Below are 12385 nucleotides of genomic sequence, written 5' to 3' on the forward strand. Positions count from 1 at the left end.
CAGATCAAAAGATAGTTATCATTAGGTTCTCCATTTTAAGGTGGTATAGGTAAAACTAGTAAGATCACTTTTTTCTTTTCTGTATTTTTAAATACATATTTTTATTTGTTCTTTAGAGAATATGCTGATAGATATATTCAAAGCCCAAAACTACTGATAAAAATTAACTTGCATATTCCTGAATGTTTAATTACTCTGTTTCCAATGTTCAGTTTTTCCTGAAGACAAATGTTTTTTTTCTAATGTCCATGATACCAAAAAGTTTTTACTTAATCTCTCAAAACATAAAGCTCATCTTTGATGATCTGATTGTGATTTATTTTATTTAATGTTCTCTCACCCAAAATGATACAGCTTTACTTTTAATATAGCCTTCACATTTTCAGAGTTAGACAAGCTGACTGACCTCCAGCCCCCTGCCTTCAGCATGTTCATGGATACATTTGTGAAGTCTCTGATTCCATTTCTCCAAACTTTTTCTGTCGTGAGTAGTAGGCTCATATTTCAGGGTAGTGAAGACTATTCATCCCTTTCTACAAAGATTTATTCTTACTGTGGGTATTTTTTGATGCTTATTCCCTGCTGGAAGCCTGAAACAAAAGCAACATATGAACCTCCCATTTTGTGGTCTGGCTGAACCCTTGGATAAAAAGGGCAAGTACTGTGTAGAAGTATCATACTCTGGACAGTTGCTTATCAGGATGTGGCAAAGTTCACCTGGAAAATCATTACCTTTTTTTATCTCCAGTACTGGACCATCAGGAGAAGAAATTAAAGGCGTTCTGTGTCCTTCAAATTTAGATTATTAGTGTTCACATTTCGGGCACTAGAATCCTTACTGTTATTTCTAGCATAAAAACTAGTATATTTCCTGTATATAGAGAACACAGAAATAATAATAGAATGAGGTAGTTTACACAGCAACTACTTCCCAGGTTGCTGGTCAATCTCAAGAAAATCAAGAAAAGGCCAGGTGTGAAAAAGTTCAACTCCTTTCTCTAGTATGCCAATGTAGTAATGTTCAAGGTATGCCAGATTTTATTTTGTGTTTTAACAGAATGAGGTGGATGGTTGCCTTGGCCTGGATACATAGGAAAACTACTCAAACCTTTTAGACTTATAGTTAAAATGCTTTAGGACAAATTGCAGGCAGTATAAGAAAGGAAATGATTCATCACATGATAGTCATTTCAACAAAGAGCCTAAATATTGAGCAGAAAATAAATCCAGAACAGTTTTTATCCCGACTTTTAAGGAAATCTGTGGCTCTTTAGGTACCTGTTGCTTATTGGATTACTGGCATAGGTAGCTAGGTTTTAGTTATCTTTTCTTCTGCTGAAAGAACTGAGTGCAGCTAATTCTACTCTAGCAGTCTCTGAGATCAACAGCAGAAATAGGCAAAATAAGGTTATATTAAAATTAATAAAGTTGAACACACACACGCACACACACGCCATCTTTTCTTTCTATGCACATTCTCATTTACAGACTTGTTTTACACTGGGTGAGTGACAGAACAGTTAAACCAGTTTCTGGGCTAAATGAAGCTATATGGAGGGGTAAGCCTTTTTTGAACTCTTTATTGTTTACTGCTGTATTGTTTCATGCTTCCCTAATAATGATATTTCATATATGCTAGGAAAGAAACCTTCAAGACTTGAGGGGCGGGGGGTGTTGGGTTTTTTGCTTGTTTGTTTTCGGTTGTGTTTTTTTTTTTTAAATCAGGTCTAAAACTTTCTGGGCAATCAGGTTCAAAAATGCTATTTGTGCAAGCTAGAAGTAATATTATGTAAGATGACAGTAATTATACTTGACTGCTCTGTAGCTCCTAGGGTGGTCAGTGGTTCTGTGAGATTTTATTTTATCTTGTCTTGCCTGTAGTCTACAAAAATTCTTTTGAGGTTCCTATTGTAGCAGAACTTGCAGACAACCTAAGGTTATATTTCAGCTCAGTTACGAGTCTTGCAACTTATAGAGAGAAAACTCTTTCAGTCTTTAATGCATCTCAAGTTGGTTTTTGTTTTTTATTATTTACTAAAATGGGAACTGTAAAGAATGGGGATCTTATCCTCTGAAATGCACTTAGCCCAGGGATAAGGAACTGAAACTGTTCAGAAACTGAAGCTTCAAGAAACTGAATCTGAACAAAACCATTTTCTTCCAACTTCCAGCTTTAGAAGTTGGCATTTGTAATGCATGCATCTTTTTTCAAAGTCCATGCTCCGTGCTGATCCTATGTTTGTTTATTTCAACTATTTGAATTGCAATAATTATTGATTTATGCATGTAATCAGGTTTTTTTGTCACCCATGATAGGTTATGACAAAACTTCTTGGTTGATTAGACATGTCCTAGCTCTTTAGCTTAGGAAGAGCTACATAGTCCGAATGCCGGCACAGTGCAGGCTGGTATAATCCATCTGTTGCTGTGTGTCACTGCGTGGGAGATTAGCTCATGTCCACCAAATAGAGTTTATCACTTCAGGTAGGGCAATGCATTACACCGTTTCTCTTCCAAGGCTTGCTTGTTCAGTGTTATCTTGGGGAGCTGTACATCTTGTTTCCTTGTGGTTGTAGGAGGAAACATGGGGCATAGCTTAAAGTATTGTGAAAATATATCTCCTTTGTCTCCATACATGCACCTCCAGTATAATAAAAGCTTCTCAAAAAAGATTTGATCTCATAGGCTGAGGAAGAAGCTAGAATCCAATACTAATTCTACTCCTTTTTGCCATTTTATGAGTGAGCACGCTCAAAAATGTTTCACTTCACATAGTAAAGAGGCATTTATTAACAGAGCAGTTGGAACAAGCATCCTTCCAAGTAACTGGAAGCTGCTAGTACCATCAGGTGTTGACTTATTGGAAGACCTGAGGGGTCTTTTCTTTTTGCCATGTTAGTCCTGTTTAGCTGCATGCTTCTATTCCCTGTGCATGCTTGTAATCAGGTAGCAGCATAGACTGCGAATCATGAATTCTGATGTAAAGAAACTAAAAGGTTAATGTTTTGAAAAAAACCCAAGAAGTATAATCCTGTCATCTAAATATGAATTCCACCCAGAGAGGAAATTTCATGACACTAAGTGACAAATTGCTGAAAATTATCAAACTGGTGATGCAACTTGTTGGCTTATAATAGTATAAGGCATTAACTTCTAAAACTAAACTGTAATTGTTCTTTATTTTTCAAATATTCCAAAATTACAATTAAAAATGGCCATTATGTTTGTTTTCAGAAGAAAAAGACACATTGTGGCTGTTCATAAAGTATATAAGTGAATGCAAGTTGAGGTAGATAGATATAGATAAATATATAATATAGGTACACGTGTGTATATACATACATATAAACTAAGGCTAAATTTCAGATGTGTAGAGTCTTTTTCTGCCTGGCAATTTAATTATAGAAGGGTCTGTAGGTTTCGGTCGCTCATCTGAGAAACTACGACATCAGATGCAGTAGAGAAGGTAGCTGCAATCTGAGCTTTTACGTGTTTGAAGATCCTAGATCCTTGTTTTGTCTATATAGATCAGCTTTATGCTGGACATCTGATGTGCACGTGTGGAAAACATGACAAGATTGGAATTAATTTTATGTAATGTACGGGCTTTTGGCGCATGTACAGATCCAAGTGTACAACCTTTATGCAGTAAAGCCAGTATTCCCAGATCAGTTGGATATTGTACACACACAAGCCTATCAGTGCAAACACAAACACAGTCAGTCCAGCATTCCCAGGTTGAGCATCCAACTCATTGCACGTGGAACATGTACAACCTGTTTGAGAAATGCTGGGCATCGTTCTATAGCCGTACACCTCTGGAATTTTTTTCCTGCTCACATCTTTCACACTGAAGTCACCTGGATAAAGCAAGCTTAAGCTTCCACCTTTCTTTCTTTCTTTACAGAAAGAAGACTCTTCCACAATACCTGGGTCCTGGGTAAGAACTCTAGGCAAGACAGAGTTCCCTCATATCTCTTTTAAACCCTGTAGGTTTCTGCTGTGGAATTGTCATTTGGATTAAAAATGAACCTTCTTTTCATTATGTGTATTTTTTTTTATCTGGGTCTTCTGGTTTTTGTCAACAGCTTTTGACCATCTTTTACATGTGTGAAAAATTAAGTCTTCCCTTGCTTATTCTTCTAAGAAAATTGTCTAATTTTCATTTCCAATTGGACTTATATATATTTTAGATTTCCTTCCTTGTTGAGGATAGTGGAAAACTGCTGTGGTTTATGTTTGTTTGATACAGCCCTTTCTGATCTAGAGGAAGACTTTAAACTTGCTAGGGCAAAGGCAGAAATCTAATTAAACTAGTCTGGGGCATCTTAAAAGTCAAAATGAAAAATATCTCTAAAATAATTACTGAAGCATATAAATACTGGGGCTTTGTTTTGGGTTTTGTTTGTTTTTTAAACCAGATAAATGTAAAGTATGTAATTTTCTCTGGATAAATGTCTCTGCATTCACAGCAAAGTCTTGTTTGTTCATAATATGCTGTTTCTGTGAAAACCTGGATATATTGGTGATTCTTGGGTAACAACACAATAGCAAATCACCAGGTTGTTTGAAATGCTATGTCTCAAGCACAGCAGAAAAATTGCTTCTTAGGGCATGTGGTAAAAAGTCATTTTAATTCATCAATGCATTTTTGTTCCTTGTCTGAATTGCTTAATCATCTCATTTGCCCATTTTTTTTTTTTAAACTTTAAAAAATACTTCTTCTCTTGAAAGAAATTTCGTGGTCTGCAGGGTAAATTCTCTTGTAAAACAGTGAATTCTAGGTTCTTCCTGTAGTTCAGGTAGAATTTCAGGATTCAAGGATTACCTCTTTTTCTTGTGAAAAGTTGAATCCAATCTCCAGAGTAAAGGAGTTTTTGAAACAGTGAACTGTTCTGAGATCAGCCATCATTAAGGCAAATCTCTTCAGAACTATTTAATATTGTGTCTAATCCTGTTGGCTTCAGTTTGTTTGTGGCAGGAATGAATTTTCCAATTCAGATAGAATTGGGAATCTGTACCTGTCATAAAACCCTTGGTGGAGTGCTCTTACAGTATAAAATGGGAGCTTAGGAGAGTTATAGTCTGGGGAAACTGGATTTGTTCTCAAATAACTGAAAACTGGTGTGTGGCCTTAATAATCCTAGGAACACATTTCCTTTGATAATGTTGCCTTTTGAAGAATTGATAGGCCTTATTATTGTATTTGCAGGTGACTGATAGGGGGATAAGAGCAGATGAAACAGAGGGGTAATAGAATATTCTCTTTCTCCTTTATAATGAAGTTCTTCAACAAAACTGTTGCTGCTACAAAGTATTGAGTTATTCAAGGAAACTGAGTGGATTGAAGCACCATGAGTAGTCTGTAATGGATATGTTTTTTTCAACCTTTTTTCCTTGTTATAATGCTGTTTGTTAATATGTCTGCTGTGTTCATTCCTTCACTATTCATTGAAAAACTTTTTTGATGTTCCTTTCTCTGTTTTACACTTCTCTTCAAAGTTTGGTAGGGAGATCTAGCTGTAATCCATAACTTGTGGTTCCAACTGCTGTTCCAGAAAGTTCAAACAATGTAGGGGACTGTAAGTTTTGATAAAGGTGCGTCAAAATCAAACAATATTTGGTTTAAATGCAGTAGTTGCTGTTTTACTTCTGGGATTCCTTTAGGTCAGCTGAGAAACTCTAAGATAAACACAAAATTGAAATTTTATGTTTGAAAACCAGTTCTGTGCAGAAACAAGTTTTTAAGTATTAATGGACATATATTTTATTAATAGTCCCCAGCTGGAAGTTACAGCTTCATTTTCCAGAAAGAAAAATGACTTTTAAATGTTTCATGTGTCAAAGGATGAGATGAAAACATCATCTTCCTGAAACAAATCAAGGCAATTAGTATATCAGGTATTGTATGTTTATTTGTAGGCTTCTTTACAAGACCTATACAATCTGAATATTTGAAAGATTTCCTATGAAGTAAGCCTACAGTCACATACATGAAGCTTATGGTTTTATACAAAGGAACAAAAAGGCACTAAATAACTGTTTTACTGTAACCATTTGGGAAACCTGTTGCATGACAAACTTAATTCAACTAAACGCTTGAAGTGCTGACCAATATTCCAAATTTAAAGGAAAAAAAAAAAAAGTACTAAAAAGTAAATGCATGCAACTAGAAAATAATAACTTCATTATTAAAAGATTTTGTGTTGTAAAGTCAAGTCTGTTCTATCTCCTGTTCAGCTTTCCTGAATAAGCACAAATGGCTATTTTTGGACTAAGTTGCTTCTTTTGGTACCTTTTGATAAAAGCACATACCTATTAAATTCAGTACAGTTTGTTACTGGTATTTATTTAAAAATGTAGGAATTACTGTGCCATTTAAAGTTAATAATGGTTCCTCTATTCAGTCTACAGCAGGCAGGATCAGATGCTTCAGAGAAAGATATAAAAAATGTGGAAACCGTCAAATACAGAATAACCATTCCAGACAGGAAACTTTTCTAGCATTACTCACTCGTAGTCTGTCACTTGGCAGAGGAGTCTCAGATTTTGGGTGGGAGGAAAGTTGTCCCTTAGTTTTGTCTTACTTCTTTTCCTTCCCAAGCATGCTGGGCATACTCTGTTCTGAGATTAGCTGTTTCCAAAAAGTGCACATTTGTTAAATTCTGTATTCCTAATCTGTATTGTATCATTAAGATGTATATTGAAACTCAGCAGTCAGTAGTGTGTTGAGTCTGTTTATGCACAGTGCACCCCTTTGAAGAAACACTTGACATATTTTCAGTTAACAGAATTAAAGTAATGAAGTGCCCTTCCACTGCCATGTCTGCATATCCATGTGTACGCAGATACTTGCAGTACTTGTTATCAGTGGTTGATCGTTTTCTTGGTCAGGTGGGGGGAAGGAGGGGTTGCTGCTGATTTTTGGTTTTGCCAGATATAATCATGGTCTAAAACATGCTCATATTGATGAAGGTAGTTTCATACTGAAGCAAGTTATTTTCCTAAGCTATCTTCTTCTACTGTGATGCAGCTAGCCAAAATGATACCTCTGTTTTTAAAGGCTTGTCAAAACTGGCTTATTTCTGAACATCTGGAATACCAATATTCTTGATCTAAATTTAATTTCTTAATATAGTGATGAATGTTATCTGTTTTGTGCTTATTATGTGTTTATTTTCTTTCAAAGGATGATTTTGAGTTGAAATCCAAGGAGCGTGCCAGTGTCATCCAACAACTTGAGCAAACTATTGAGGATCTGAGGACCAAAATTGCAGAACTAGAGAAACAGTTCCCTGCTGCAGAGGTACAGACTGCTGTGAGGGAGGAGGAAACTGAGCACACACATGCAGTCTGCGGGGAACACAACAGTGTGACTCTTCAAACAGACAGAGGGGAGACCGTACCCAGGACTGTGTCACAAGCAAGATCTGTACAAACATCACCAACAGAGGATTATTTAACACACACAATGCCTTCAGCCAATGTACTGCCACAGCCACCCCCACCACCGCACTTAGAAGGGGGCAAAAGTGAAGGGCCAACTCAGAAATTGCCAGCTCTAGAACTACAGCCCACGTTTTGTTCTGAAGTCTCCTTAATTCTGTCGCCGAAGCTAATCTTGGTGCCGCTGGATGCAAGCCAATCAGTACAGACTATGCCGCAGTCACCTCTTCCAGGACCCAAAGTTAATTTGTCCCTTGCATTTGAAGGAGAGACTGAAATGCCAGCTTCTCATCAGCCTCTAAGTACTGTAGATGTGACTTGTAGTGAACATCCTCCTCCTTTGCCCCCGGAGCCCACATGTAGCATTCCCCCATCACTGCCAGCCACCGAACCGGCTGCTCCCCTGCCTGGAGCACATGGCCCTTCGCTTGCCACTCCCGTGTGCCTGGCAGGAGTACCACCCCCACCACCCCTGCCCGGCTCAGGACTCCCTCCTTCTGCTGGCTCAGCAGTGCCACACCTGGACCGCTCTTTGCCGGGCATGCCACCACCCCCTCCTCCTCCTCCACCTTTGCCAAGCGGGGAGATACCTATGCTGCCTCCAGCCCCCTCTCTCCCATGTGCTGGAGTCCCACCACCACCTCTACCACCGCCTTTGCCCGGAGCAGGAGTCCCACCCCCTCTGCCTGTTTGGGGCATCCCGCCTCCCCCTCCCCCACCACCACCACCACCACCTTTACATGGAGCTGGTGTCCCTCCCCCACCTCCTCCTCTACCTGGCCTGGGAATGCCACCCCCACCCCCAGCACCACCTCTGCCTGGAGCAGGACTGCCACCACCTCCCCCACCTCTGCCCGGAGGGGGCATCCCGCCCCCCCCTCCTCCTCCTCCTCCTCTGCCACCTCCTCTGCCTGGTGCAGGTCTCCCTCCTCCACCGCCTCTGCCTGGTGCAGGTGTCCCTCCTCCACCTCCTCCTCCACCTCTGCCTGGTGCAGTTGTCCCCCCTCCACCTCCTCCTCCACCTCTGCCTGGTGCTGGTGTCCCCCCTCCTCCTCCACCTCTGCCTGGGGCAGGTGTCCCTCCTCCACCGCCTCTGCCTGGTGCTGGTGTCCCTCCACCACCCCCTCCTCTGCCTGGGTTGGGGATGCCACCTCCAGCCCCACCACCTTTGCCTGGAGAAGCGCCACCCCTTCCAGCGCCAGCCCAGGGCAGCACCTACCCAGCGGTCCCACAGGTCTGTGGGTTTCTTCCTCCTCCGTTATCATCTGGTTTATTTGCAATGGGGATGAATCAGGAGAAAGGGAGCAGGAAACATGTGATAGAGCCTTCTCGGCCAATGAAGCCTCTTTACTGGACAAGGATTCAGCTCCACAGTAAGAGGTAAGTCGTAGAGTTGTGAAGAGAGTGGTGTTTTCACTTTGTGGCTGTCCTGATAGTGTCGTATGTTATGAGCAAAAGTATTTACTGCTAGGCAGGTCTTTGAGAGAACCTCAGTGCAAACAGGGTTTTACTTGTAGTTGGAGATTTAAATGAGGTGCCTGTTTTATTTAAAGCACACAAACTCTGAGTAATGTTATTTGCACATGAAAGCTCTTTGAGGGTAGTGTTTTCAGCTGTCCTTCGGGGTTACATACCACGCGTTGATCAGAGATCCGGGCGTGACTGTGTGCCACTAAGCGTTCTGTGAGATGGTGTTTAAAATGTCTTATTTGTGCCTCCCCTCAACTTTCAAAACAGTGTCGGTCTCTCTCTGGAGCAGCTTGCAAGTTTTGGTAGTGTCTTCCTTCTAGATCAATGTATGCTGAACGCATTTTAGCCTCTTTCCTTTCTCCAGAAATCCTTTTTTTTCCACCTTGTACACTCAGCAGGCAGATTCAAACTGCAATTTATTTGCATGGAAGCATAAAGTTATTCTGACATCCCTTACTTTGATATGACTTTGATATATGTATTTTCAGTTGTTGATGCTTTTTGTTTGTTGGTAAAATATCATTCTTGGTCATGAAAAGAAGTTTCCTTATCAATCTTTTCTTTATGTATCTGCGTACTGAATGTAAAACCCTTCTGCTGTTGTTTAATGATGAATTTCTTTGTTTTCAAGTTCTTGCCACTGTTACACAGGTGGTCTGCAGATAACTGTCTATTTCTGCTTCTCTTTGTGTCTATGTCTGTACGCTTTATAGCTTATATATAGCATATTTCTATTCCTGTGTATGTAAAGTGGGTGAATATAAAGGAGCCTGACCATTATTGTGTGTAAACAAAGAAGCAAACAGAAGTATGGGAAAGAATCAACAGTATATCTTATCAAAATGCTGCTAGTAGAAGTTAGGCAACAACTTTTAAATTGCTGCTATTTTATTTTCTTCATTCCTCCATTTATGACCTTATTTAGTTTGACATTGCCCTACATAGGTCTTTTGCTTAACTTTAGAGATTCTAGTGCTTCACTTGTGTGGGAAAAAATTGAAGAACCTTCCATAGATTATCATGAGTTTGAAGAACTGTTTTCTAAAACAGCTGTTAAAGAGAGGAAGAAACCCATTTCGGACACCATTACAAAAACAAAGACTAAACAAGTGAGTACTCATTTAATTTCAGATCTTTTCTAGGCTGGTTTTTACATAAAGACGTATTTTTGCATGCAGCTGAGATGAATTTTGCCTGGTGTGAAATTGTTACCACATATATATACACACTTTATAGAAATAAAAGAAAAGGAGAGAATGTGGGATGGCTTTCAAAGCTATATTTTTTAAAGACTGAAGATTTCTTTTTTATAAATTACTCTTCAAGTATGTGTTTTCTTAAAAAAAACTTTGCTTTATCCACTTAAAAATTAACAAAAATAAAACTAAAATAATTAGGTGCCTATATGATGCTTTGGAATTGACTGCACATGTGCAATGAGTGGTATATAAATTATTCTGATTAATTTTATAAATTAAATAATGAGTTGCATATGAATTACCATGACTTCAGAGAAAAAATATGTTTAAGAATCTAAGTCCTAATGTTACACCAATCATAACAGTTCTAAGTTTGTGTTGTGTTTACATATATTATGAATATGAAGTTTATGCATACAATAAATGACAAGCACAGCTGGGAATATCCAACATTAATCAAACTGGTTTCTTGAAATGGAATGGTGTATGGTAAAATAAAAATAGGAAGCATATTTTAAATGTAGAACTTTAAAACCTGGGAATTGAATCTGAGTATTTACATGACTACTGTAATCTTCTTGGTATCTGTGTGAAAATCAAATTGCAGTGGTGTGATAATTAATTTGCAGTTAAACTTTCAGGCTACAGCAGAGAGTTTTCTTATGTAGAATCCTAAACAGCAGTTCAAGTTCTTGTTTTATCTCATCTTCACATCCCTGTACCCAATTCAAGACTAGGCTGTTCTTTCCATCACCTTTCAACACACAGGTTAAAGCTATACAAGATCTTTTCCCCACACACACACATATTGGACGTTCAGCGAGACTCTTCAAAATCTCCATGCAGTAGATCTTATGTTTGATTATGATCTCTCCACCTAGTAGTTCTGGAGATCTTGTGCCCAGAGACATACTTTCATCAGCAATATAAACAGGCAGGCACTCTTTACTGTGCAGACAACCTGCTGTATGTGACAGAACTGGTAATGAAGTTAGGATGATAATCCCAACATGCTGGATAAAACCTTTACCTGGACAGATGGGAAGGATAGTTCAGCCACACTCATGTGACTGTTCATCATGTACCTGTGTGCTGCACTAGGCTGCACTAAGTGGGATGTGAGGAAAGGTAACAGTGCTGTTGCTAACTTGCAGTCCTGCAATAAAGGTCCAAAGTGCAAGACCTTTGCTGTTCCTTCCTTTCTTCTAGAAAAAGCCCCTTTTAATGGTTATTCTTAACTAAATTAGTATGATAGCTCTTTAAGTAAAATAAGGAGTGCAAAGGTATACCTGATGAACTGTTGGTCCATTCACATTCCATGAGGTTTGGTGATGCAGATCTCTAAACAGAGTAGAAGTGATGACTCTTTAATTCAGTAATGTAAATGGTGGTTAAAGACAGACAGCAGTTATGAATAAACATTAGATGTGGATTTGAATACTAAGAGTTTTTATTTTTCTTGCGATGCCAAAAATTTAGATACGTTGTCAATAAATAAATAAAATGTAGATAAAACTCAGTGAAAAAGACATTGTTGTTAACTTCTTTGAAAAGAACAAGTTGTTTATGACAGGAATTTCCACACAGAAGTTTAAGGCAATCTAAGTAGGTGCCACCTAATTTGACAGAAGAGAATCTCTTCCTCTGGTGATCAAACAAATGTACCGCTCCCCAAAAGAGAGTGAAATTGCATAATAGAGAAGTCTGATTTGTTGAACTGTAGTATCTCGGGGGAAAAGATCAACCAAACAGATAATTGCAGGCATTCATTAGAATTACAATTAGAGCTATCATTTATTGTAGATGTCAAGGTTAAATGTTCATGTGTGCAAATCCAGTTTGGGCTTTTCATAGTATGGACATGAGACAACTGAAATAGAACAGCTTCACAAATAGTTTCTACGTGCGCCCTCTCAGCAGTTTGGAATGCAGGTCTTCATTTTTTAAATTCTCTTCATTTATACCGCAGTAAACACTTGGATAATGAAGTCCATCCACATTTAGCAGAAGAAACAATTATTTGGGGAAAGCATGGCTGTAATTCCACAAGTATGTTTTTATAGGAAGCACCAAGTGCTGTTTAAGTGGTTACTGACTTACATGGCTTCTATGATAGTTACGGCTGTTGTAAAGATCTTACAAATGGTGTTTCTGTAGTGATTTTTACAGGGACACGTTATGCAAAGCAGATGTGTTCTGTCACCTGTTGAGCTATGGAGGAGCATTGTACAGAACAGAACCAGGACCTGCAAAGCTCACTCTGCTGCTTT

At 38.8% G+C, this 12385-nt stretch overlaps 1 protein-coding gene across 1 annotated transcript in view; it reads left to right on the plus strand.

The window, feature by feature from the left end:
- The window catches only part of FMN2 (formin 2), a 165462-nt gene that overhangs the window by 49709 nt on the left and 103368 nt on the right, over positions 1-12385 (plus strand). The window contains exons 5-6 of the mRNA XM_075706918.1: positions 7190-8826; positions 9881-10025. Coding sequence (XP_075563033.1) covers positions 7190-8826; positions 9881-10025 — 1782 coding nt within the window. The remainder of the gene's footprint in view (positions 1-7189; positions 8827-9880; positions 10026-12385) is intronic.

This window comes from Pelecanus crispus, chromosome 3 (assembly GCF_030463565.1).
Source record: "Pelecanus crispus isolate bPelCri1 chromosome 3, bPelCri1.pri, whole genome shotgun sequence".
Lineage (NCBI taxonomy): Eukaryota > Metazoa > Chordata > Aves > Pelecaniformes > Pelecanidae > Pelecanus > Pelecanus crispus.